Source organism: Silurus meridionalis, chromosome 21 (genome assembly GCF_014805685.1).
Source record: "Silurus meridionalis isolate SWU-2019-XX chromosome 21, ASM1480568v1, whole genome shotgun sequence".
NCBI classification, from domain to species: domain Eukaryota; kingdom Metazoa; phylum Chordata; class Actinopteri; order Siluriformes; family Siluridae; genus Silurus; species Silurus meridionalis.
The window spans coordinates 3727380-3754910 of record NC_060904.1 but is presented as its reverse complement, the minus strand read 5'-3'; the positions used below and the strand labels follow the sequence as shown (position 1 = coordinate 3754910).

The window sequence follows — 27531 nt, the reverse complement described above, 5'->3', positions numbered from 1 at the left end:
CATTTAAATTCAGCTTGTTTTTTTTTTTAGCTTTTAACATTGTCTCAAAGCAGATTTACAGAGATAAAGCGTTTATGAAGTTTAGCGCCTATAAGTTTATTCCGTATACGTTTATCCCTAATGAGCGAGCCAGTGGCGACTGTGGCGGGCAAAATCTCCCTGAGACGGTATGAGGAAGAAACCATATGACTCAAAAGGAAACACATCCTCATCTGGGTAGCACCAAATGTCCATTCATTACATAAAAAAGTCTTCACAAAGCTGTTCTCATATTGGCTTATTTACTCTATTTCAATAATACAGTAAATCTTGTTATACTCAGATATTGAGGATATATTGTAAATGCATTCGATGGAGTTTTGTGTGACAAACTCGCAGAAAAACACACAGGAAGAATTTGCGTGCTTTGCAGTTCTCTGCAGTGCGTCTTTAAAATGCAGCTTCTATAAAGTTTCACACGCGTCATTCAGATGAGATTTAGTTGGTGAGAAGAAATCAGAGAGCCTAATTAAGGAGAAATTATGGGGAGCCTTTGCCTGAGGGCTGCAGTTACTTGAACATCTCTGACTGTAATCTGTGGCTCTCAGGGCATCGTGTGTGTGTGTGCTCTATTGTATGACATGCTGGCAGGCAAATTGTACCTGCTGTATGTTAGTCTACGTATAGAGTTTCTCGCTAATCGCCTGACTGTCTTGTAACAGGTGCTACATCCTGCTGAATGACACCGTACGCTGTGAACGAGAGATCTACCAGTCTTCCAAGGCCTGGAAGGATCACAAGAGTTTTGTCGACCAGGAGGTAAGCGATTATGCTCATGGGAATTTTAAGGTCCAAATGTCGAGCAGATTTGTACTAAAGGTCAACCGATAGTGGATTTACTGATAGCTAGGTACTTACCAATAACCAATTAATCAATCCATAGTTTTTAAAATGGGTGCGTATAAAAAAAAATAAACACAACCTAAAACTCCATGTAAAATAGTACTTAACTTCACAAAACAAATGCTGAATCAAGAACATGTGCTAAAAGACATTCAGCAAACAGCACGTGATTCGCCTCTAGAGGTCGCTCTCGTAACGTTTAAAGTAACCCAGAAAAACTATCGGTATGAATTTCTGCCGATAATCGCTATCGGCGCCAATTAATCAGCAAAACCGATGTATCAGCCGACCTCTAATTTGTACCAGCACACAGTAGCACAACTTTGTGCAGAGTTAGAAATTGATTGGTGCAAAAATATTTTGGCATTAATGGCCAGCTCCTGAAGGTGGAATTTGGACATAAGGCCCCAGGATCTGATTTGAGAATTCATAGAAGTATAAGGATTCTCTGGTTCAAAACAAATTGCAAAAATACCATGTACCTTGACTGTTGTTTCTGCGGTAATCGTGATGTTTATATATGTATCTCAGATCGAGTTGCTCCAGGATAAGATGAAAAAGTTGCGAGAGGTCCGCGGGCACCTGAAGAGCCGAAAGCCGGACGAGTGCGACTGCGGAAAGAAAAGGTTTGTCCCTCCAAGCCAACGTCAATAATCAGTCACTCTCCATGCACAAGTCCCTGCCGAGCGCTAACTGGAACTCGGAGCGAGCTCACGAGACGGGTGCTGATGGAGAGTTAGGAATACCGTGACACGGTGCCTTTGAGAATTTCCCTTCCGCTCCGTACCGCTGTCGGTTGTTTCCTCTTAGCGGTTAAGTCACTATTTGCCGCGACGGCCGATTCATTGCCGTTTGTTGAGTGATCGGCCGTCACGCCGCCTCCAATCCTCTCGAGTGCACTTTCCATTTCTGACTGATGTTAACGCATCATTTTTCAAGCTGCAAGATCCAAGAGCAGCATTGGCTTTCAAGTGTAATAATAATTGTTGGAGCACAGAAACTTGCATCAGGCAGCTCAATCGTTTAGCTTGTTCTTCTCAGATTTTACTTTTCATTCAGCTTTTCAAGGCTTGTCCAGTAGTAATAATTGCTGATGCCAATATGCAGACTGATGGCCAGTTGAAGCCACTTTGTTGCTCCATCTTAGCCCCAGTTTGAGCAGATGTAAAGAAAATAAATTGCACAATGACTGGCTGTAACTTCCGTAGAGATCTTGGCTAATGTGAGCTGGCTAGCAAATATTATTAGGTATTGATTTGGCTAATTTAAGCTAGGTTAGTTTAAATTACACTGCTAGCTGACACACACTAACCTGCCAAAAGTTTGTGGACACCTGACCATAAGTACCGCATGTGCTTTTTGAGCATCGCATTCCACATTTAGTCCCGACAGCTTATAAATCGAGATTTAAGGCCTTTTAAATTATTTAAGACGTGGAACAGCGAATTTAAGACGTTTTTAAGAGCTTTCTGAGATTATTAAGAATGAAATTTATGTATCACAACATCAAAAACACAAAGAAATTGTTGGCAATTGACCTTAACCACGCCCTAAATTATAATTTTTTTCCAAGCGAAGTATCTCTAAAGTTGCACTTTGCTATGGCGGGGGGAAAAAAAATATTTTACGTCGGTGGTACAATCCAAGAGAGAATTGCGCCAAAAACAGAAAGCTGATTGGCTGCTGCATGTTGGTCCCATTTTTAGTTGTAATACAGCGAATTATATTTGAACTAACAAACGGAAACATTTCAATTAGCATTAAACAGTGTTACATTAACAAGGGAGAATTAAGACCTGTTTAAAATTATTTAAGACGTAGAACAGCGGATTTAAGACTTTAACAGCTCTTAATTTTAAATGTAACGCTGTTTAATGCTAATTAAAATGTTTTTGTTTTAGTTTCCGTGTGAAGTAAATGTGGAATGTGATGTTCAGAAACTGGGTGTTCGCAAAAGTTTAATCTAGTGTACAGAATACGCCAATATATTGCCTCAGGAAGGTGATGAGTAGGAATAGGGATAATGTTCTTTATGTAAAGAAAAACTATATGAGCGAGACATTTACGAAGATAAAAATCTAGATGTCGTGTGTGTCGTGCAGGGAAACAGTGCCGGAGGTGGACAGCAAAACTCAGCTCTATAACGAGATTCGGCGAAGGAAGAAAGAGAGGAAAGAGAGGAAGAGGCAGAAGAAAGGAGATGACTGCAGCTTTCCTGGTCTCACCTGCTTCACCCACAACAACGACCACTGGCAGACTGCCCCCTTCTGGAACTGTATGGAAATAATGCACTCATTATTTTAAAAACCACAACACTCCAACACCAGCACATTTCTGAACATCTGAGTGTCTGCTTAATACAATTTGGATTTGTTTGTACAGTGGGAGGATTCTGTGCCTGCACCAGCTCCAACAACAACACATACTGGTGTCTGAGGACCATAAATGAAACCCACAACACGCTCTTCTGCGAGTTTGCTACGGGATTTCTGGAGTACTTCGATCTAAACAGTGACCCTTACCAGGTAAGTTTTACTAATAAAACTAAAACTCGTAAATAATAATGCTCTAATTAAATACTTTACAAGTTAAAAAATAAAGCATTTTATTATGTAATTAAGAAAATACCATGCGTCATTAATAATGTGAAAGAATTCTCTGGAATAACTTTCCAGAGAAGCTGAGATAAACATTTTTCCTGATAAATCCGTATATCAGGAAACTGTTCAGGCACAGATATTGCGTTATGAAGTGGGCGGAGCTTGAATCTTACTTCAACAGTTGTAAGCAATGCTGTGCAACAGAACCGCATCGCATTTACCCTGATGTCCAGAGATCATAAGTTCAAATCCATTCAATCCAATCAGTGTTCAAGAGCCAAGAAGCCAAAATTGGCTGTGGGTCTCTTAGAGTGGGTGAGATTTTATATTCTCTCTCCTGTCAATCACAGTCACGATAGCCAATCACTGGCACCTGTGACCTACTGTATGCAAAACGAGGGCAGATGTTGTAGCACTCACCTCCTAGTTTGTTGCTGTCCCATCTTTAAATCTTTACACATGCTTTCTGTCATATGAAAGAGAAGATACAAGAACTGATGGTCCTTGAGTTACAATAGTTCGACTAGCTCTCCGATCGCAAACTAGCGGTCGTACATGCTCTCGCTGCCACATGCATATATATACTGTATAGTCAATTGCGCCATTTTGCTAAATTATGTTCTGTAATTAGTTAAATTTTTAACACTTTACTTCCCCATACTGAACACCACTTTTAAGACTCTTGGGTAGGCCATGTCTCGACTCACGATTCAAGTGACGAGGGGTTTCATCGGTGCGCATCTATATCGTAACCTGTATAACTTTTTTTGTTAACATATTTTTTTTAAAAACTCAAAACAAAATTGACGTATTCAAAGGGCAAGTGATTAATAATAATAATAGTAATAGTAATTAATAACGAATAATCAATGCACCATGTAGTCTACCCCTGTTAGCGCTATGTCCACAACCGTATACCTACTACATGCAATAAAAAAGAAAAAAAATGCATAGGTTTTGTTTTGATTATAACCTGAGGATGATTGCACGTTTGCAGTTGAGCAATGCGGTTTACACTGTGGATCGAGAAGTCCTAAACCAGCTCCATCTGCATCTGATGGAGTTGAGAAGCTGCCGGGGACACAAGCAGTGCAACCCCAGATCCAAAAGCACAGACACAGGTATGGGTGGTTTTGCTTTCAGATCATCAGAATCAGACCGCCACAAGGATCTTTGTTTAAAAAAAAATTTTATGAAATGCTCTTTTTTATGCTCCACCATGTTTTCTGTTGTGCATCATTTCTGTCCATTGCATGATGCATGACAACCTGATTGTATTATCTGTATGTAGTTCTGACACCATGTTCTTTTTCTCATCTGTAAACATTCTTTTATAATCATTCCTTTTTATTCCTTCAGGAAGCGGAGCACTGATGAGCCATGTTTTACATTTGTCTTTCTTTCCAGCGGTCATACCAGGAGTGAAATCATAATGTTCTTTCATAGGATTAAAAGGAATTGTGTATAAAGATTTATTAAGATTGCATCTTGTACTGTATTTATTCTAAGAGTGGAATTGGAGTGAGAGATATATGTTTTAAAGCTTTTTCCTATTCTTATGGCTGTCGCTATTGTATATAACCCATTCTTCATCACAACTCAGCAATTGAGTCATTTATCTCCAAATACACTGGACTTGGTTCAGGTTAAACCAATCGGATGGTATGGGATTGATGTAAATGTTACAAACCACTATCTTGGAGTAGAGGCAATATCTAAGACACAAAGATCTTTCATAAAAACGAACTTTGTGTATAAAATACGTATTGATTTGTGCCTTTTTAATGTTACATTCAGAATAAAACACTTGATGGTGCTGTTGTAGGAAAATAATCAGCACCACCACAGAAGTGTTCTCTTGCAGCAGATTACCACAAATGTACATATTTTATATTAATGAAAACATGACAGTTTTGTTCATTAATGGTTTTATATATATCTAAAGAAAACCATGGTAGATCCTGTTATCACTTATGTTATTGCAGCTTTAACTAGTAGCTTCAAATGACCCTCATATTCTCTCTATTGAAGTAAACAAAACAAAACATTTAGTTTTCCATAAAGGTCGACCGATTGCGGATTTTGCCGATAGCTAGGTTGGATTGTTCTTGCCGATAACCAATTAGTCAACCGATTAAAAAGGTTATTGAATAGAAAAAAAATCCCATAACATTCCATGTAAAATAGAACTAAACTTTATCACAAAATACAGCATTAAAAAATACAGCATTAAATCATGAAATAAATATGAATGTTAATTATATTAATAATTATTGAGAAAAATAAGACAAAAAGTAACATTCCAAAAAAATAAAACATTTACATCCATAATATATTTTAACAAATTCACCTCTAGAGGGTGCTGTATCACAACAGCGGACATTTTTAGCTGCTCCAGCGACCCGGAAAAGCTATCGGTGCCAAAAAATCGCAAAACCAATGAATCGGTCGACAAATTCTTTACTTTTAAAGACTTTTACAAAGTTCTGACACCGGATGCTCCTTCCATTCATTTAAAATCAATGACAAATTCCATTCTTTTCGAAATAGATACATTTTCTTCCAATTGTGGAGACTTTTGCTAGAATCAAAAACGCATTAAAGCTAAATACGCACCCAATCAGAGTCGCAAACTCAACAGTGCTGTGGTATAAAGTGAAAATGATGGTGGTTTAGCACAGGGAAATTAGGGGATGTGTCTCCACCTATCTGAAATGTAGTCTAATATGTAGTCCACATTGAAACTATAAGACAAATGCCAGGAAATAAGTTTCAGCGTGAAATGAGTCTAAAAACAAGATTACTTATCTTAACAAGGTCATGCAATGACGCTTCTCAATCTAAATTAGCCTATTCTCAATCTAAATTAGCCAATTTAGTGGGTAAATTGTGTAACCTGTTTGTGTATTCGGTGTCATAAATGTATACAGACATTTGCCCTGACATTTCCCCCCAGTTCTGACTCTTGATTCTTCTCACTGTCTTATCTACCAGGGTTTTTTTTCCTCTGTAAGGGTCCAATGCTGTGCATGCAGGACTACAATGTCAATGTCTATCTTCTCTTTCTCTCTCTCTCTCCCTCGATCCACGATTGACACATTAACATTCGAATGCTCTTCTTTTCCTGATCAGGGAGTAAAGATGGAGGAAGCTATGATCCACACAGGTATCCACCTTTTATTTATCCATGCCGTGTTCCGATATAACTGCATGGGCCAGCTCATTTCCACTAATCCACTAGGACGCATTCAAGCTAAACGTGTGTGTGCATGCTTGGGTGTATGCTATTGACATTTATTCGAGCAGGTAATTCCAACAGAACATTTTTTAGTGAACTGAACCTTAACCTTCAATGTGTTTTTACATTTGAGTTTAGTTTTCAGAAACTCATTTGTAAGATTTCGTAACCAGGAATGATTGAAGCTCAGTCGAGAATTTAACCACTGCCGATTTATCTTTATATATCTTAAGTGGGTGAATAAATTACACTAAATTAGAACATTTTTGGATTCTTGGGGACACGGTGTATTGAGTTTGTAAGATAAATTATATTGGAAATCATATAAATATACATAGGACAAAGTTTGTGGAGATTCATGTGTGTTTTTTTAACATCCCATTCCACATTTATCCCCATTTGCTTTTATAATAAGATCCACTCTTCTCATCTATTCCACTAGATTTTCGTGTGTGTGTGTAGATTTGTGTGAGATTCATTCAGCCACAAGGGTGTTAGTAAGATCAGGTACTGATGTAGATGAGGTGAGGAGGTGTTTTGTTAGTAAGTTTGAGAGCTCGATAGCAGAAGATCTTCCCCTCCAAATGATGTATAGAATGTCTTCACTAAACTGTGCACAGTAGCATTGTAATGATGGAACAAGTTCTGGTCTCCAGTTCAAGCATTTGTGGTAACAGATTGGTGAAAAAACACATTTTGCTGGAAAGGTCAGGGGTCCCAATACTTTTGTGCATATAGTGTATATTCAGTAGTTCATTCATTGCTTTTAAAATGTACTTTTATTCCTTAATGATAATTGTTCAAAACAGAAACGCACATTGAATCCAGCATTTTCTTTACACATTCTGTATTTCTATTTTTTTGTATTTTTCTCTCTCTCTCTCTCTCTCTCTCTCTCTCTCTCTCTCTCTCTCTCTCTCTCTCTCTCTCTGTGTTCTTTTTCACTTTTTTTTTTTTTTTTTTTTTGCTTTACCTGCTTACCAGATAACAGCAGCACCGAAAGCGGCCAAAATTGAGGAGGCCAAGCTTTTCATCCCTATAAATCTCAGAGTCTAAAACCCTTTCTTCATCCTCCTCCCATCCTGTTTATCCACAACAACCCAGATACAGTTCAGGGCTTTCCTGCTCGTACATGGTAGTCCAGAGTATCTGTTTAATCTGCTTTGGGATTGCTTGCTCCGTCAAGACATTGCACCTTTCCCTAATACACTGATTTTCAGGTTTCCATTTTCTTTCTTTTTTTTTGTGGGTTTTTTTTTTGTTTGTTTTTTGCCTTTTTCATTCATTCCAGGTTTCCTGCACTCTCTTTTTCAAGCTCCAAAAAAAGGCATTTTGGGTGTGTGTCTGTGTGTGTGTTTTTGTAGGGATTTTTTTTTATCAATCTGTGTGTTCATGCCATAGAGAATTTCTGGTTATCTGTCAGCCTGTTTGTTATCTTTCAGTTCCTTCAGTGCTTATTGCTTTAGTTGGTAGAGGCTTTTGTGTGAAATGTTGTTGTTTTGCACTAATTTATCTGCTCCATTATCATTTTCCAAAGTCATGCATGGCTGCATGTTTTACACACCATCCAAACCTTTCTTTTCTGTGCTCCGAAGACTTGGCTGACCATGTCGCTCTGTTCTCATTCCCTCCCTCCAGCACGCAGCCTGCATGGGACAGGCGTCGACCTTAATCTGCCCAACTTCACCGAGGACGCCAACTGGCAAGGACTGGCACAACTGTACAGCTTGAACGAGAGTCTGTTTGAGTACAGACACAACTACAGTCCCAGCCTGGAAGACTGGGCCAACTTTGCGAAGGATGTAGATAGTATGTTTGCACTGCTGAACGATTTAAAGAACCGAACTGAGAAGCTAGAGCCGTGGGCAGATCTGGGGTCTGGGGCGGGGGGTGTAGAGGAAGCCAGTGGCACAGGAGTCGCTGAGCCAACAGAGTGGCACTTGGTGCTCACTTCAGGACCTCAAAAACCAACCCCCACGACCCCTTTGAGTCCTCAGTGGACCCCTAAATCAGCCAACGATCTCCCGGAAAGACTGCCCACGAAACCTCCAGCCCATGCCTCAAACCTTCGGGAAGACCTTCGATCTTGGAGCGTGAAGAACGAGCCGGACCGTGACGACTTGATCTTCAGCGGGAACGGTTTTACCGAGCTCGAAACACGCCACGATTTTCTGTTCACAAGCGCCGACCTGGAGACGGTCCGAGAACTCGGTAGGGCGCGAGGAGAAAACGGAGGACCTCTTAAAACAACCAAGGAGGACGAGGACATTTTCGAGGCCCAGATCTACCTACCAGCCAGGCTTCCATTTCAAGCAGAGAACACTGATCCTTCCCCAGCTTCACTCCATAATTTGCATACTTTTAATGCCCAAGAACCTCAAAAATCTCAAGACTCAGAAGGCAGTGGTCTATAAATTTTTATTTCTAGCACATCGGCCTGAGGGATAAACATGACCTAAAGCCATTCTTGCTCAAAGACACTAAGTGCAGGAGTGCAGAGTTCGGGCTAAATATTGTATCATAAAACATAATTTTATTGTTTTATTCTTTTTTTAATTGGTGCATTGATTTATTAGAAAACAGTGTTAAATGTTTTGTAAAATATGCCTATATATATATATATTTAGAGATCAGAAGCCTTAATGCAGCAGAAATGCTGAGTTCATGAATATTTCAAGTGGAAAAACACCAACAACACAGAGCTGTAATGTATTTTTGTAAAAGTTCTGTTGGTGAAACCATTGCACTCGGACATTAAAAAAGAACCACACGGAAATAATTCACACGGTGGAAAGAGTGAAAGGTTTAATGCACTTTCTCAAACACTGACCATCTTAACACTACACAGACACCAGGCTTTAACCTGAGAGCACAGAACAACCTAAAAATCTACAGTTATACCTTCAAAAAAACGTCCCAAACAATCTTTTATAATTAATTTACAGCCCATTTTTCAGTCTCCCTTTCTTTTTTTTTTTTTTTTTACGCAATTTGGTGTCTGTTTTCTGTTGAATTGCACAGCATGTCGGTTTGCAGTATGACTCCTGCTCGAGCACATTTTTCTCGTCTTCAAGAGATTAAACGGTGGAACCAGTTCACGGGGGATGTTTAGGTTCATTTCTCAAGATGTATTTGGTTTACATATAATGCATTCACGCGCACACGAGAACGTTCACAAGACTTTCTGCTGGGAAACTGAAAATATTTTTGATTTCATGGCTGAAGTTAAAATATAGTGATTTCTGGACTGGTTTTATGAAAGTGCATAAAATGCTGTTTTTTTTTAATCCTTCTGAGGCGTTGAAACAATTCTGGCTTCTGGAAAGCCAAGAAGCTGTTACGAAATAAACCTTTGTCAAACCTGATATCATTTTTATATATTTTTTTATCTCCTCAAATTATTTTCTATTGATGTGGCTTTAACAGGGGATGAAGGATTTTCAGCACCTTCAAATCCAAGACTATGTACTGTGGTGCGAGTTTATTTGTTAAGCCCCAACACCTTTCGTTGGGATTCTTTAAAGATGCACATCATGTTGAGTTTGAGATTTACAGCACCATCAGATTTACAGATGTATCTGCTCTAAAAGTTTTTAATCCTCTAATCAAACATGTGCATGGACAAATATCAAACTTTATGCAAATGTATGTTTATTATTAGTGAAACCAAACTCAACATAGAGCATGAAGACTAGACATGTTTCAAAGGTCATAGATGCGTTTCAAAAAAACTTGTTCATATCTGTTAGACACATGGAAAAAAAACTGAAATTCCAGGTTCTGTAGTTTTGTATGACTTTTCTGTTCAGAAGACTTTTTCTTTCTCCATTTCTGTTTTACTGTCTATGTCTTCATCTGCATTTCTCCACCTACAGGTTAGGCCACGGGTCGAACTGAAAATGTGCGCTGCATTATTCATTCTATATTAATATCCGTGCTGTTAAAATGAATTTGCGTTGATGCGTTAACGAGTTCCTTTAGACAGCCCTATTTTTCATACTTACCGGTTTCATCTCCCTCGGAAAAAAAGAATTCATTTCCTTACAAATCCTTTTTCTTATCATTTTAATTGCAGAATATGTTTTTCTTAATGTCCCCATGGTGGGAAAAATGGTGGCATGAAGCTGCCAGTACAGTAAATAAAACAGTGTCATCTCGGGTGCTTTTTACAGTCAATTAGGACGTGTGATGACTGCTTAATGGGTGCCATTTATTTAAAGAGAATGAAATAAAGTGCCTTATAGACTCTTCTACATGCAAGAAAATGAGAGAAAGTGCCCTCTAGGGTGCCCTCCAGCCGAAAACGAGTTGTGATCATTTTGTTTTATTTCATTTCCGTATTATAGCAGCTTTTATGCACATTTTATTGTTCTTGTATATGCAAAGAACAGAAGATGGACCGTGTGCACAATGAACAGGAAACTGCAAATAATCAATTGATTGATCGTGGTGATCTGATCTAATCTAATTGAATCTAATCTAATTTTATTTAATCTAACAAGCATTCTTGAGTTAAGAGGTTTCCTGAAAGGCCACAAAAAAAGTGTCCCTAAAAACCTGGTACGTGATTGTGCCACCAGATGTCACTGTTGAGTCACATTAAGAAAATTATTCAAACGTACACTATATGGATGTGGAAGTATTGGGACACCTGACTCCATGCCAGATCCATGAAGATATGGTTCATATTGGTTGAAGTAGAAGATCTTGACCTCAAACCTTTTGAACACCTTTGGGATAAATTAGAATGCTGACTGCACCCCCAGGCCTCCTCACCTACATCAGTACCTGACTTTGTTTATTTATTTTTATTTTTATTTCAATTTTTCTCTATGGTAAGAACAGGAAATAGCTGGTAAATAGCTATCTCCTGATCATCTTTACTTAAATGTAAAATGCTGACTCTCTGTTTAAAGAATATTCTGTGCTTATCTCCTGATTCGAAAAGTTCAGGTGATGTTAGCGAAAGCAGTCTGATTGGTGTACGTAGCATATCAAAGTCGTTAAGCCACAATGCACTCAGCTATTTCCTCCAGTACATTGTAACTGAAATAAAACGATGATTACGCAGTTAAACTGCGATTCATCAGCGCCAACTAGAGGCTGTTTAATCTATAGTGGGTGAGTGGCCAAGTCGGTTACCTGATCTGAACCCGAGTCAGAAGAAAAGACCTGAAGCAAGCAGAAAGGAAAAAACAGCTACATTTCATTAGGGAAAACAGCCAGCATGAATAAAGAACATAGACTGGGCCACTGATTGAATAAGATTTGCAAGCACATATATTTTAGAATGGGCCCTGGTTCCTTTATAACTGGTAAAGTCCCACCCCACCCCCTTTTTTTCTCTTTAATTATTAATTGGTTTTAACGATGTAGTTATTATAGCTATTAGTAACCTCATGGATCTTTACGCTGTTCAGGAGAAACATCCTCAGCTTCAGCGAGTGTTTACAGTTGAAGAATGCATAGGTAGGGCTTCAGGATTAATCAGGCAGATCCAGGCAGGAAAAAACAAAGGAACGTTTATCGTACAGAATTATCAATTCACCCACCACATGCCAATGGATTGGTTCGGATTGTTCCAGATTGTAACAGACTCTTTATTTGAACATATGAAAATGATCATTGTTTCTTAGAAATTAATAAATAAATAAATATTGTTTCATATACTTTTGAGAAGAAGAAAATTAAGATTTAATATGAAGGAGAAGAAGATGATTAAGAAAAAGATTTTCGCCATTTCAGGTGCTTAGAACTCTAAATACTGTATATGTGCTTATCGATATAAAAATACATGAAGCTTTAGTGTATAAGGTTGACAATACAATGTGAGGAATGGACCCTGTTCTTCCCCGTACTGTATCCCAAAGTTTGTTTAATGTACCTTCAAAAAAAAAGAGGAAGACGATGAAGAAGAAAAAATTTGAAGATTTCCAGCATTTGACTCTGAATTATTTATTGATCCCGCATTGACATTGTTGCAGTTGCTCACAGGACACACAGTAAAAATGTTATATAAGAAATGTAAAATAAAAATATACACATTCAGGTTATATATTATGTGTAAATGCTGTACAATCAATTTCTAACCCTATTAAAAAATTTACTGTAGCAGGAATGAAACAAATGGCAGAAAAAGTCAGACTGCAATAATAGTTATAAAAAATACTGCACATGTAACTATTATTGCACTGAAAATGGCCAGGACATAAACATTATATAAGTGTGGCATAAACATCCGTAACCAGTGTTCGAATTGAGGGGGAGCTGAGGGGGGTCCCGGACCTCTCATAAGCATTAAGGGACCGTTCTATAAAGCTCAAAAACATGAACTTGGGGGGATGGGGGTCCCCTGGTTTTCATTTAAACTAGATGCATTTAAATGATTGTGCTGTCACTACCACAAAGTGATTCTGTCCATTTTTTCCGAACCGTACCGAAATCGAACTGAACCGTGACCTAAAAACCGAGGAATGTACCGACCGGTGAATTTTGTGTATCGTTACACCCCTACAGGACGCACTTCTTAGACAGTGTTTTTTTTAAGTCGATGGGAGGAGTTTTCCAAGATGGAATGTACTTTGGACATCATCCTCCTTTCAGACACTGTAGTCAGAGAGTCCAGATGTTTAGATGTTGTTCAGTGTTTTTAGTCTGGTCCAGGTTATTGTGTATGTACACCCCTAATTATATTCCTATGTAGTCTTATGTACAGGTTCTTGAACCTTTATTAATCATTTCATGTTTTTCTGTAGAATCCTGATGCTTTTGTGGATCTGGTCAGGATTTGATCAGCTTGGATGCTTTGGGTGCGTGTTTTTTTTCTTCTCCTCCTCCTCTTCTTTTTCCTGAAACACTACATCTCCCAGAGTTCCTCATGTTGACCGCCTCCACAATCCGCAATCACATTGAGTAGCTGAGTGAGTGGTCGCGTCGAGGACAAGATCTACCTCCGAGTGAGTACCTCTGCTACCTTCTCCTCCACTTCTCCTTCTCTTCTCGCTTTATTTATTTATTGTTTCTTTTCTTTTATTCCCCTCCTCTCCTCTCCACTCTTCTCTTTTATTCTGTCCGCTTGTCCCCGCTGTAGTTCTCGGCTTCATTTGTGTCCCCCAAAGTCGTGACTTGGACCATTTTTGCGCTTCGTGTCCCCCCGGTGTTTTGTCCGCTACATGTATGCGCGTGCACGCAAAGTGTTGCCATTTATCCGTTTTTGGTTACATCAGTTGCGTTCCGAAGGAGCCGCTGGTTTCTCCTCCATGCTTGACTCTTTTTCTTTGTCTCCTCGGACTACCTTTTGTTAGACCTCTGTGTTGATCCGAGGAGCTTCCCAAAGCTCTGTTTTCTTCCTCAGTTTGTTTGTTTTTGTGTTGTCTATTAAACAACAATGAGTTCTTGTGAATTCCATGGTTTATTTTTCTCCTTGTGTTGATTTCTAGGAAACACCACAAACACAAGCCCGGCGTGCTGGAGAGACTCAGGATGTGGTGACAACTGGCCTGATGAAGAGGAGCGTTTTTTTTGTTTTTGTTTTTTTTTTTTTTTTGGAATAAAATATCACCAGGAACCCTTTCAAACCCTTGAAAAAATGATATACTGTATGTGATTAGTAGCCAAACAATTCACTAGAGGAAAAAAAACCAAACAAACATTGCCTGGACTTGACTTTAGAAATGACTGAGACGATTAGTGTAAATCGTGTCCACGTTTGTCTTGTAAGGACACGAGGTTTGCTTGTGCATGTAGATCATGCATGAAGATTCGTGGATTCTGAGCAGTTTGTGCTGTTAAGGCTGTAGATCGATGCTTTGTTCACATGTTCCAGGCTTCCCATCCTGATTTACCTCTTTGATTTTTTTCCATCTGTTCGTTCCTTTTAAAAATGACATCATCCGATAATGATGAGACCGGGAGTGACGTGTCCGAGTCTCTGGAAGCCACCGATTTCCAAGGCCGAAATGGCGACTCGGGGAGTTACTACAAATCGAAAAGTTTACCAGTCCTCAACGGAGGCGGTACAGCGGCTGACAAGGCTTTTGAACCGAAGCTTCCGTCTACGTTAACATCAATCCATACAGATCAATTAGTTTTTAGTGGGCTTCAGGGAAAAAGTGAGTCTAGCCAGCTGGACTCTCCGAGCCAAACTGACTTCTCGCCCTCCAGCATGTCTAGCATGGTAGGTCTAAGCGGCTGTACGAGACCCGATGGCAGCAGGGCTGGGAGCAAAAAAGTAGGCTTTTCTTTAGCAAGGATATTGGGATTCCCTGTGAGGAAGTATGTCAGGGTGATTCTGGCTGACTCGAGGTGTTTTCTGTTCTGTATGTGCTACCTGACGTTCATCCAGTCGCTGATGGTGTCAGGTTACCTGAGCAGTGTGATCACCACCATTGAGAAGCGATACAGCCTGAGGAGCTCGGAGTCAGGACTGCTGGTGAGCTGCTTCGATATCGGAAGCTTGCTTGTCGTGGTCTTTATAAGCTACTTCGGGGGTCGGGGGCAAAGACCGCGATGGTTGGCAGTCGGTGGGGTCTTCATAGCCGTAGGGGCAGCTTTGTTCTCTCTTCCGCACTTCATCTCGCCACCATACCAGATCCAGGAAGTGAACTCGTCCACCGGAAACGAGGGCCTCTGCTTAAACGGTAACGGCAGCAGAGAAGGTTTGGGTGTTGCGTCGTGCCCGCGGGACCAGGAGGGCAAAGAACATTCCATCTACGTAGCACTTTTCATCTGCGCCCAGATTCTGGTGGGAATGGGTTCCACGCCGATCTACACTCTTGGCCCGACCTACCTGGATGACAACGTGAAGAAGGAGAATGCCTCACTGTACCTTGGTAAGATGGTTTTGCTGTTCTCTGCATGGGTGTATCACTGTACAAAAAAAACGAATGCAAATACTTGATTATCAATGTTTGTTTAGCTGCAATGCACCATTTCTTTCTTGACGGACACGGTCTGCAGATTTGCCCAAGGTGACAGAATGACCAGCAAGCCGTTAATGATGCTTGTATGATCAGCAGGAATCAGTACTCTCGCAGGCACCAAGGTCACGGCAGAACCGCCTTCGAGGTCCTCTGGGCTTGATTGGAGTGTTTTTGTAGGAGAATGCTGAAGCAACTGGAGGCAGGTTACCATCAGCATGGATGACTCATTGCTTCTGACTGCAAAAAAAGAAAAAGTAGACCATAGAATTTTCAGTGTGTTCTTGGAAAAGAAATGTTGGATACATGTTGACAAGATAAATGCTGAATGATTTGACAGGCCCTGTGGTTCGATGTGACCTTTCAGATGTCAGCATAGTTTGTAAATGACACTGTGGCAGTGTGGTAGATCAGATCCAGTACTCAGCTGTGTGATTCTGAGTTTTAGTAGATCAACAGTACATACACATATACACTATGTAAGAGGGGGAAAAAAAAAAACAATTAATTATTTAATAATAATGTTTTTTCCTAAATAGGTAATTCCTAAATAACGGGAGTCCCCGACTTACAATGGAGATGCATTCCGTTGACCGGATCGTAACTTAAAAATAATGGAGACATGGTCCACCCTACCCAAATTACAGTACATAATTTAGCAAAACAGCAATTTACAGTCCCATACTGTATAAGCATAAGATTGACATTAAACATTGTGAGCGGTGAAGTAAATAACACTGATTTATCTCTTCATCATGGCACCTGTTAGTAGGTGGGATTTATTAGGTGGCAAGTGATCATTGTGTCCTCAAAGTTAACGTGTTAGAAACAGAAAAAAATGGGCAAATTAAGGAGTTGAGTGAGTTTGACAAAGACCAAATTGTGACGGCTGGACGACTGGGTCAGAGCATCTCCCAAACTGCCGCTCATGTGGACTGTTCCTAGTCTTCAACGGTCTCATCGATGCACATAGGGACCCTGATGATATGATGTCTTTGTGGATGTGAAACATTCACGATCTGAGCCTCTTTATAAGCTATTAAGATTTGAATGCATTTAAACCAGTGAACTGCTGAGGAGAATGAGTTCTAACTATAAATGAGGAAAAGTTACAGCTTGTGAAGATTAATCAGTTTTTTTGGTGTTTATCAGAAATGTATTTATTTATTTATTTGTATGTTTATTTATTTAAATTTTGCACATTGAGTTAGGACAAATTTTGTCCTCCAGCCGTCAGATTGTGTAAAATTTCCAAGCATTTCAAGGCCATTCTTTATGCTTGAGGTAACTTTATTTTCAGCTAAACGATTTTTTTTTTTTTTACAATTAATTTAGTTTTCATCTACATTTATAATCCTTTATAATACAAATGATAAAGATCCATTGTTTTCTTGTGTTTTTTTCCCCTCTTACATTTCCTTCAGAAGAAAAGGGAACCCTTTTGTGTGTAGATGCAGAAAACGTGATTTGTCCCTGTTTTCAGAGCGCTTCCACTCGACCTATTAATTCAAACTCTGTTTTCATTTCTTGAAGACCTGAGGGGAAGAAAAACAGGGAGTGAATATCCATGCTAGGAGTGTATGCATGCGTGCGTGTGTGGGGCCTCCAGAGAGACCGTTTGATTAGTCCCAATGTTCGTGCCTGGGCTACACACACACACACACACACACACACACACACACACACACACACACACACAGAGTTCTGTTTTGCAGCTGCTGTTGTTTATTATTTCAATTAATATTTTTAACTCTTATGCACGCACACGCTTTACTCGCTTTCCCTCATGCCCGTGAGCCCCAGCCTTTTCTGCGTGTCCACTGAAAAAGAGTCTTCAGTTATTATTTTTGTTGTTGTTTCAATTCTTAATCGAATAATTTCTCATGCCTTCATTCTCTTGGAGCAAACGCTTATACACGGTTTGTCTAGGGCAAACACGGATCATCTTTCGCTCAAAAAGCTTGTTTAAGGCAGTGTGTAAATATATATATTTTATATATATATATATATATATATATATTAGACACACACACACACACACACACACACACACACACAGGCCATGTCCACAATAATACGTTTTTGTTTGAATAACACGTTTTTCTCTCCATTTTGACCTTCCATACACACTGAGACGGCATTTTTATCAACGAAAACATAGCTTTTCGAAAAAAAGTGGCTTCATTTGAAAACGAACGCTTTGGAAAACGATGCGTTTTTAGTCATTGCTGCATTTCAAAGAGCCGGAAAGTAAATAAACTACAGGTCAGAAATAACGCGGTTAGGGATACAGGGACATGAGCATTTTCAGACATTTCACTGTGGAAGGGCAACTTTTAGGAAACGATTGAAAATGAAATGTTTTCATATTTATCCAGATTTGTGTAGACGAGTTCAAATTTTGTGTTTAAGTTTAAATTTAATTGATTCAAGTTTTAAATCGAGACGTAGCCACAAACGCGCTCATACGCGTGAAATCTTTCTCTACTGCTACTTAGCATGCAGATGATGGGTGGGCTGCATTTAATGATAGAAATAAGAAAAATACAACAATTTTGTGGAACAGTGGTGGAGAGGTGTGTCTGTGGATGAAGCTTATCAGGTGCTGATGATTTGTAATGTCCTGATGCTGTTTTCTTATTAAAGTGCTTTCATCCATACGATATACAAAACAATCAAATAATCAGTAACCTCGAGCCTTAAACACAGAGCTAACTAGTTGTCTACCTGTTCAAAGAATTCTGTCTATTACTGTCTCTGTTTATGGGATTTTTATTGTTTTTGCATTTTTTTTTTAAGGATAAACCCCAAACAAGTTCTTTACTGCAGTGAATCTCATCTCTTTTGTGTTCAGCTCCGATTGCCTAATGCCTTAAAAAAATTTTTTTTTTAATAGACACACATTTCTGTAACTGTATTCCCCCAATCCATACACACACTGTTTACTCTGACCAATTCACACATTGAATCATTTCTTCCCCGATGATCCTACTGATCAAGACTACTTCAGCTGACTTGTATCAGTCATGCCCTCTGAGAGTAAGCGGTCAGGTGTCTGATTTAACAGCGAGGATGAAGGATGCACTCCACTCGGCTTTGTGATTGCTCGTTCCTGAAGCACGGCGCTGAGAAGTGAATCAGCGGTGCATTGTGGATACTCTTGACCTCAGGGTTGAGATGTGAAGCTTTCCCGTGTTGTGTTCTTTCCAGTAATGAGGTGTTCGGGGTGTTCTTTGTTTTGTGCTCAGTGGTTTGAGAAGAAGGCAGTGAAGGGAAGTTCATTATAAGAGTGCAAGCTCTCTAGTGTATTTGTTGAGTAATGGATATTTGATATAGTGATAGAGAGGATGTATGGAAAAATAAGATGGATGGATTGGTGGGTTGAAACTGTGTGGAAGAATTGGATGTTCTACATAAATGTTGTGAATGGGTGGTGATAGACAGGTGAATTTTTATGATGTAATGATGGTGGAGATAGAAAATAATGTCCCTGGGTTAGATAGATGAATGGATGCATGAATACCTGCATGAAGATGTAGATAATATGCTAGCGAGGAGCAAAATATAGCTGTTAAAGATGGATAGACGGATGGCTGAAAGGTGCGACGTTTAAGTCACGGTGCCACTCGCCAAGCTGCCACTCTTGTGGCCCCTAAGGAAGGCCCTTAACCCACTGTGTTTCAGGGCTGCTGTGTAATGGCTGACCCTGTGCTCTGACTCCAGCTTCCTAACATTGGAGGAGGAGGACAGAAATTTACCGTGATCTAATGTACACGTGACAAGTATCAAGCAACTTTTTAAATGATGTAGACAGGAGGATAGAGTTTGTGGGTTTTGCCGCTTTGGGTAGACGGAGGATAATATATATGGATGACTGTAATATAAATGAATGCTTGAGTAATAGATCACTTGTTCAGAATGTTGGTGTTTGATGATGAATGATGGAAAACTAGATGATTATGATAAATGGCTGGTTATGGATGGATTGAACGACAGTGCGCACAGACCTTTTGGATGCATGGATGATGTGGATGGATGTAAAGGTGGATATATTCATTGAATTCACATAGTTTAATGCATTTTGTGGCTTTGGGTGATATGGGTAGGTGGAGCCTAATATGGCTAGATGATTTTGGTAAATGGATGGATGGAGGGATTTGTGGATTATGTGAGTAGATGATGTAGCCGGAGCTTTAAAGTGCTTAAGAATACACAGTAGCAGGCTGTTCAGTCAATACACTGAGAGAACATGCTGCATCTGTTTAAATTTAGAAAAGGAACAGCTGCTGGATGTCTGCTGTGTGTGTGTGTTTGTGTGTGTGTGTGTGTTTTCTGTTAGAGGCTTTAAGGTAGACTTCTGCCAACTCTAAGTCCCTGTTGTACCCTCTGTATTGTTTTTATTTCCTATTGTTCCTATCCTACTCTTCCTCCCAGCAATTTCATAATGTTTTCGAAAGAGCTTTGTGTCCTATTCACACTTCCGCAGACACATACACACTGTTTGGGAAACATCTGGCTGCTCCTGAGTTTGGTTTAATGTTTATATGCCGGTTTCTTCCAGTCCCTCATGGCGATCGCATTTCCAGAGCTGCCAGTGCATCTGCCGCTCCTCAGTCATGTTCTAGGTGCCACTGTTCCAGCGCCGTGGGCTTCCGCTGTCTTTTTATATCCCACAACTGAACCAGGCTACAGTTACACACATTAGTCAGCACTCAATGGCTGTAGGGCTCTTTATGCCTCTTGCAACACCCCCCACCCTCTCCCTCCTCAATGTTTAAGCACGCTGCAGCGTCCTTGCTGTGCTCTGACCGGACAGTAAATGTCAGACAGGATTTACAGGCCGAACCATTTGACGTGAACTCTCTCCATGTCTCATTGAAATGTCAATTTATCATTTGAAATACCGTTCATTCTAATTATACTTAATGGACTTTTTCTCGCGTTCTAAGCAGGATATTAAAAAATATATATATATGGTCACGAATGAAATCTTTCCAGCAATGCAAAAGGATTGTTACACCCGAGTGGTGTCCCAGAGGCCGAATTTGTCCCGACAGTCACGTCAGGTCGTGTTCAAAACGAGACCTGAACACGTGTTACGACATTAATCCTCATTAGTGCCTGTCCGAAAGTATTATGGCTAATGCATGTCAATTCGAGCAAATTGCTAGGGCTCATTCAGCAAATCAGCTCCAACACAGGATCGCTGCAGGTCATCAAAATTGATCGATTCGCTCTTCTTTAGGTTTTCGACATCCTTTTTAAAAACGATGGTTCTGCGACTAAGTGGAGAATATTAGGAGAGCACCAGGGTTTTGTAAATGCCTCAGCTAATTTAAAGATGCTGATGGAAGTAATTCGATTAGCAAAACGTCCTGATGAGCCCATCTTGGTTTGATACACTGCAAAACAGAGAACATTTAAAAGATTGGTCAGGATCTTCATCCAAGCAAACATACCACCAACTTGAACAAACTGTGCTTTTTAGTTTACCAAATCGTAGACCCGTAATTAGTTTTTTCTGTCTGAAAGAAAATTTATCTATCCAAAAATAAATAAATAAAATTAAAAATACTGTTTAAGAACAATCGTTACCTTTATCATATGAAGGTCGGATTTGTGTCTAGTGACATTTTTTGGACCTTCCATGGCTCCGTTCATTACAGACTGAAAGACAAGCATTGTACATCTTAGACTCTGGTTCATTTATGACAGGGTGGGATGATGGGAGGCGAGCAGAAAAACCTGAGTGAATGACATCATTTGGAGCTGGCGAGAGAAGAGTGCTCGCTTGTTATGAAATCACTGGTTAGTATTTTCGAAGGTGGAAAAGTAAACACACCTGAGATGAGGCCTTGCCCTTGGCTGCGTCGGGTTTCTGTTCAGTATTTTGTGGTTTTTGGAATTTAATTCTCGTTCTTCGTGCTAGAGTTGCTATTAAATCACCCAGAGTCCTCTTTTGCTGTAGGCAAGAATTCCTGCCCTGTACCACTACCAAGACACAAGTCACATCTCAAAGTGGAATATTTGGGAAGAGCTTAAAGTTGTTGATATAGTGGATAACCTATAACCATGAAAAGAAAGAAGACCCAACTCTGCATTTTTCATTTATTTCACTTTTTATTTATTCATTCCTAGACACATTCATTGATATTTCTCAACATATTAAAAGACTTTTAGAATAGAATATGAATGAATACAAATAGAAGTTTAATTAGAATACAAAACAATACAATATTGTTTTATGAAGTCATCTTTGGTCATGTCACCATAGATTTACTGTTTTATATATTTTGGCATGGGTAATTTTTAACAGGATTGCAAAACAGTCGTATTGAACTGGTCATTGTGAAAAATAGTGACTGGTGATTGGTCTTTAGGAACAATGATGATCAGCGATTGGTCTTTGGGAGTATTGGCGACCCGCGTTTGGTCTTTGGGAGTAATGGTGAACTGCGATTGGTTTTCAGAGCAATGCTGACCGGCAGTCAGTCATTAGGAGCCGTTCAAAACAGTGATTGTTGTTAGCTTGTACAAGAGTCATGCAAGTTAGTCATTACATGCTAAACCTGTTCTCTTAGCTCATATAACAGCAGCTGTGATTTGATTTTGAGAGCCATATCAAGCTCAGAACAATTGCCAGTGTCTGCTTAAAATTTTGCTTGATTTGTGGCTATAATCTTTTTTCAAAAAGTCACTAAAAGGGTCTACTTTAATAGCAGTATTGGCTCTCTTTAATTGAGTGCATGCTGTGAAAGAGCTCTGAATGTAAAAGGTGTACAAGGAGCTCGAAAAACAGCTCATGCTGCACACCAGTGGCCAAGCTGACAACTATTGGGAAGAGATGTGAAAAGTTTCTGTGAAATCTCAACATAGCACTGTCAACCGCACTGCTGGAATTCCTTCGATAAATGTTTGTGCTTTAATTAGACAAAATCCTGCTTTCCAGTTTTTTTTTTACTTTGTATTGTAGGAGTCCTGACAGCCAGACAAGTGCTTAGGCATGTACACTTTGCATTGTGTGTACATTGTTCCAGCTTGATTTCTTTCTTTCTTTTTTTCTTTTGACAAACGTAACAAAAAAAGGTGACTTTTTATTTATTTATTATTTTGTATAAATGTGTTCATTTCCAGTTTGGGAGTTGTTTTGTCCCCATACACCATTAAAAAGCAAATTTATATAACTGTATGGGGGGAAAAAAATCCATCTCCCAGGCCTTGCTATTGCTATTCGTCAGCCACTGAAACCGTGCAGCATGTGTTAAGATAAATATGATTCACCCAGTGTGTACATATGGCACGTTTATAAAGATTGCACCAGTCCTGGCATAGGGCTCGTCTGTCACTTATCCTGAGTTCGTGATCATGGCGAAGGCATGCGGCGCATTCGGTTGTCACCCAGACTGTTCCTGATATATCAGGAAGCGTAAAGCAGATGGATAATGCAGTACTGTATCTGTAATATTATATATAGGGCAGATTCCTGATATGCCATGCGGATAATTTGCTCGATGTCCAGATCCAACAGGCAACAGGCTTCTGATGACCTGAATAGAAAACGCTTGCATTTGCTGAAATGATGCAGTAATATGAATAATGATAACATTATTAATATAAAGTTTTATTAATTAGTTTGGTCATTACTGGGCAAGTGACAAGAATACATTATGTGACTATTTACATAATTTTGGGCCTCGTTTAAGTATACTAAAGAAGCAGGTATACAATAGAGTACTGTATTAATCCCCAAAGGGAGATTTGGTATCATAACAGCCACAAAAACACAAGAGTGCCAGGGAGGACTAAGACCTTATTGTTCACGAGACATTAAAAATGCACACGCAATTCGCATTATACGAAAAAGGAAACAAATGTACATATAGCAGCTCTCCAAGTTATTTATAGATTAAGATTTCTGTTCAGATTATCTGTATGAAGATGGATTACAGGTTTAAGACTTGCACTACACAGACAAAAGTATTGGGACACCTGCTGTTATCAGCCATATGTGCTTCTTTCAAAAATTCTTACCACAACGCTGGAGGCACACATCTGTATTGGATGTCTGTGGATGCAATAGCATTTAATGTTCCCATGACGATGCCAATGACATATGACAATACCCCTGTGCACAAAGCCAGCTTGATGAAGGTATGGTTTACATAGGTTGGACTGACTGCACTCCAGGCCTCCTCACCCTACATCAGAACCTGACTTTACTAACATCCTTGTGGGTGAATGAGCTTAAATGTCCACACACACTCCAAAATCTAGTGGAACATCTTCCCAGAAGAGTGAAAGTTATTATAAAAGCAAATGGGGAGTAAATGTGGAATGAGACGTTCAAAAAGCGCAAACGATCAGGTGTCCACAAACCTTTGTCCGTATAGTGTTTGTGAAGAGAATTTGTGGTGTGTATAAAAATGTATAATTCATAAGTACAGTGGTAAAACGTGTTACACGCAATAGAGAGCCTGTGCATCAGTTGTGCCGTGTGTAGTGTAGTTACAGAGAGGTAGTGTCGATTCTTTCAGTGAAAAACCATTGACGATGTAAACTTTTGCACCCAACAGGACCATGGATGTTGTTACATTTTTTTTGGCAGATTTCTTTCAGAAAAAGGACTGCGTAAATGCGATATTGTATGCATAGAATGAGATATAGCAGCTGATTTTTATTTATTTTTAACTCTATATCAGTTGTTAATACAACTGTCAAACAGTGTCACATTTATTGTTATTGGCAGACCCCCTTATCTAGAAAGAATTGCTTCGACTTTATAGAACTATAATTTACACAACATTATTGAGAAGAAGCGGAATTGTAACAGAATGTTGCGTAGCCCGAGCAGTGTTGTGCATGTGATCACATGCTGACCTTAGAAAATGAAAATGTGTAGCTTTTAGAAGCGAGGAAAAACCTTAGCTTGAATGAGGCACGCTTGCAAGAATGAAATGCACGTTTAAATTTTTTTATTTAATTACATTTATTTTATGCAAATGGAATTTATATAAATAAACATATATTTGTTGATAATTGTCAATAAGCCTAAGAGCAACTAATTAAAAATTTGTAAAAACCTACAAAACTCTATCAAAGGCAAATCTAACAATCGAAAATGCCAAAATAATGACTTAATGTCTTGAGAGCAGCTTCTAAGCATAGCATGAACTTAAAATTTTCCACTTGGGCAGCTCAGCCAATGCAGTGATTTATCAAGTTACTGTGAATTATTTCTAAATAAACTCCTTTCTGTCCAGCTTAAAAAGTGAGGCGAAGTGTACCAGATAAATTAATAAATTAATGCTTTATTTATATTTCTATTATTTATTGCAAAATATTAAAACTACTAGAAGATTAGTAAAGTCAGATATGATCGATTTGGGCACTAGTTATTTGATTTAGCTATTAGTGTACTTATTAGCTAGAATGCATGTAGCTATTGCATTTACAGCACTGGAAATTAAATCATTTCATTATTCTTAGATGTGGTTCAGAAAACGGAAAGCGAATGTTATGTGATCACTCTTCATGGTGTATTTACTGCCCTGTACAACACATTTTTCCTGATTCAGCTTTACTACTAACTGTTTTTTTGTTACAGCTTTGAAAAGTAAAAAAATATTGACAGCTTCTGCTGAGTTACGGCAATTTTACTCGTTTTTGGTTTTAGTGAAAAGGAAGCAGCTGTCCTTTTTGTTCTTTGTCTTTTTTTTCTCCACATCCAGCTGGCATGTGACAAAATGGTTTTAAGAGCTGATAACTAAGGATTAAGTCTCTAACAAACAGCTTCCAGTTGCAATTCACGTTCACTTCATCGTGGCTCTGTTGCATCTATTGTGTAATTTAGATGTCTTCATTTTTCTTTAGTCAGGTGACTGAGATTTTCCCTGTGAATAAGATTAGTTTGCGAGAACATCTTGCTGCCTGGGGCACTGGAGGGAGCGAGTGACCATGAAGGAATGCAAAGGGATTAGTTTCAGTGCTTTGCGATGGAATTCCAACACTAATGTATAATGTAGATTATCAAAGGGTCATAATGCAAGATTTGGTTAACTGGTTTTAAATAGGTACATATAATTTTTTATATGCTTTTAAAATTCCCAATGTTTGACTTCTTTTTATTCACCTTCCACCTGCTAGGATATATAAATATGAAGCTGAACATTAAAGGAAAACTTGAGAAGGTTTAGTCACCTTTAAGGTTTAGCCACTCAGTTCTATTTAATGGCTCTGAATAATACCAAATGCTCCATTTTGTATTACTGCCATATACGCTGAACAGATGAAACCTTTTGTTTTTAACCTTAAAACGGAAAACACATTTCTCTATCCACTCATCTCAGCTGTTGTTAAAAATCCAGCGTTCAAACAAATCATTGGTTCACTAATCTGACCAAAAATCCAGAGAGTGGAATTAATTCAGAAAATATGTGAACACTTTCCTTCCTGACCTATAGTTGCTAGTCATGTGGCCAGTTTTTGGTTCAATAAGCTTTGCTAGCTAACTGCTAGTAAACAAGTTCACAAAATATTCCACAGCCACAAATGTATTTCAGTATTTTAATCTTACTCTGCCTTGCCACTGATTTTTTTTTTCCACAGTAATCAAACCTGTCAAAATATAGCTCATTTCTCAAATGGCCTGATGAATGAACCTGCCTTTGTTATTGGTTGTATTTGAACCTTGACTAAAATTGCTATATTTTCAGTGAAAGGTTTAATTCCACACTTGCAAAACCTGTCTAGGTATTCTTATTCGGTCAAAAGCTTTGCTAATAACTAACATTAGCAAAGTATGCAGGCCCTGTATGTGCTAATAAACTAGCTAATCTTTGTCACAGTTGGGAATTTCACCACCAGAGACTCAGTCATACCATTTTTAGAAGGTGTTTCAAATTCTATTACTTGGTTTTTTCCTTCTTTGCTAGGTTTACATTCAGACTGGAACATTATAGCCTGATTGTTAAGGTGGTGAAAAATAGCACAACAGTAACACAAGGGACTTCATTAGCATAGCCTGTTTTTCCGTGTTTATCACAAGTTAATGAGTTCCTAAGGGCAAACCTGTGCTTTGACCAATGAAATGCGTTAGCTTAACATATTTTTTTTATTAACCACAGCTCTGTCAATCTCTCAAATCTGATTAGTCAGAATGTGTTTTTCTCGGTTGCAAGGCAAATCGCAGGCTCGTATTAACGCACTTAGCAGCAGTATACTGAAGCTCCACTTAAACAGATGAAAAACCTGTGAAAACCTTATGGTATTTTCTGTTAGGAGATTTTTTTTCCCCTCATATCCAGTGTATATCCATAAACAGCAAACCATTATTTTTAATCCATGAGTCTTAGGTGACAATTTTTTGTTTGGAGATGAGCACTTCGGCCTTGTAGGTCAGAAGGTTTTGCTGTATCTAGGGATTAAGAAAGAAATAGTGTGACCTTGCAGTGCTCATCCCGCACACACACCCCCAATACACTCCTCTGGATTAGCAGGAAGACAGTGTAGGTTCTGTAATGCTTGGTCAAGCAGGATCTCATGTGGAAGTGGAGGCGAAAAAATAAACCAGGCTTTTGCTACAAAAGTTGTATATAGTCCAAGAATCCTTTCCATTGAAGAGAAATTGCTTTCAGAATATGCTTTCTGTGGAAAATCTCCGAAATCAATAGCATCTTTCTTCGGTCTCAATTTCTCTAAGGACGTTTTCATACGCTGTCTGTTTCAGTGATCTCCATATGACTCAGCATTTTTCCCCAGAAACAAATGACCTCAGGGTGTTTTCGCATGTCGGGTTTTAAAATGAACTATGCTTGATTCTGTTCAAGTGGACCCAAAAGGCAACTAGCTGCAGATTGCTATTGCCACAGTTTATCCATCATGCTACAAGTTAATA

General features: G+C 39.0%; 2 protein-coding genes across 11 annotated transcripts in view; both read left to right on the top strand.

Moving 5' to 3' along the window:
- Positions 1-10085, top strand: part of sulf1 (sulfatase 1) — an 87737-nt gene extending 77652 nt beyond the window's left edge. For 8 of the 10 annotated variants that reach the window (XM_046833799.1, XM_046833795.1, XM_046833793.1 and 5 more), the window contains 6 exons: positions 702-798; positions 1414-1508; positions 2985-3157; positions 3265-3407; positions 4480-4603; positions 8359-10085. In XM_046833799.1, coding sequence (XP_046689755.1) covers positions 702-798; positions 1414-1508; positions 2985-3157; positions 3265-3407; positions 4480-4603; positions 8359-9134 — 1408 coding nt within the window. In that variant the 3' untranslated portion in view covers positions 9135-10085. Of the gene's footprint in view, positions 1-701; positions 799-1413; positions 1509-2984; positions 3158-3264; positions 3408-4479; positions 4604-4841; positions 4967-6614; positions 6649-8358 lie in introns of those variants that run through there. The other 2 variants (XM_046833802.1, XM_046833801.1) reach the window with 2 other exon arrangements.
- A 3258-nt stretch (positions 10086-13343) lies between these two features.
- The window catches only part of LOC124375536 (solute carrier organic anion transporter family member 5A1), a 40134-nt gene continuing 25946 nt past the window's right edge, over positions 13344-27531 (top strand). Inside the window, exons 1-3 of the mRNA XM_046833985.1 lie at positions 13344-13391; positions 13476-13676; positions 14160-15551. Coding sequence (XP_046689941.1) covers positions 14603-15551 — 949 coding nt within the window. The 5' untranslated portion in view covers positions 13344-13391; positions 13476-13676; positions 14160-14602. The remainder of the gene's footprint in view (positions 13392-13475; positions 13677-14159; positions 15552-27531) is intronic.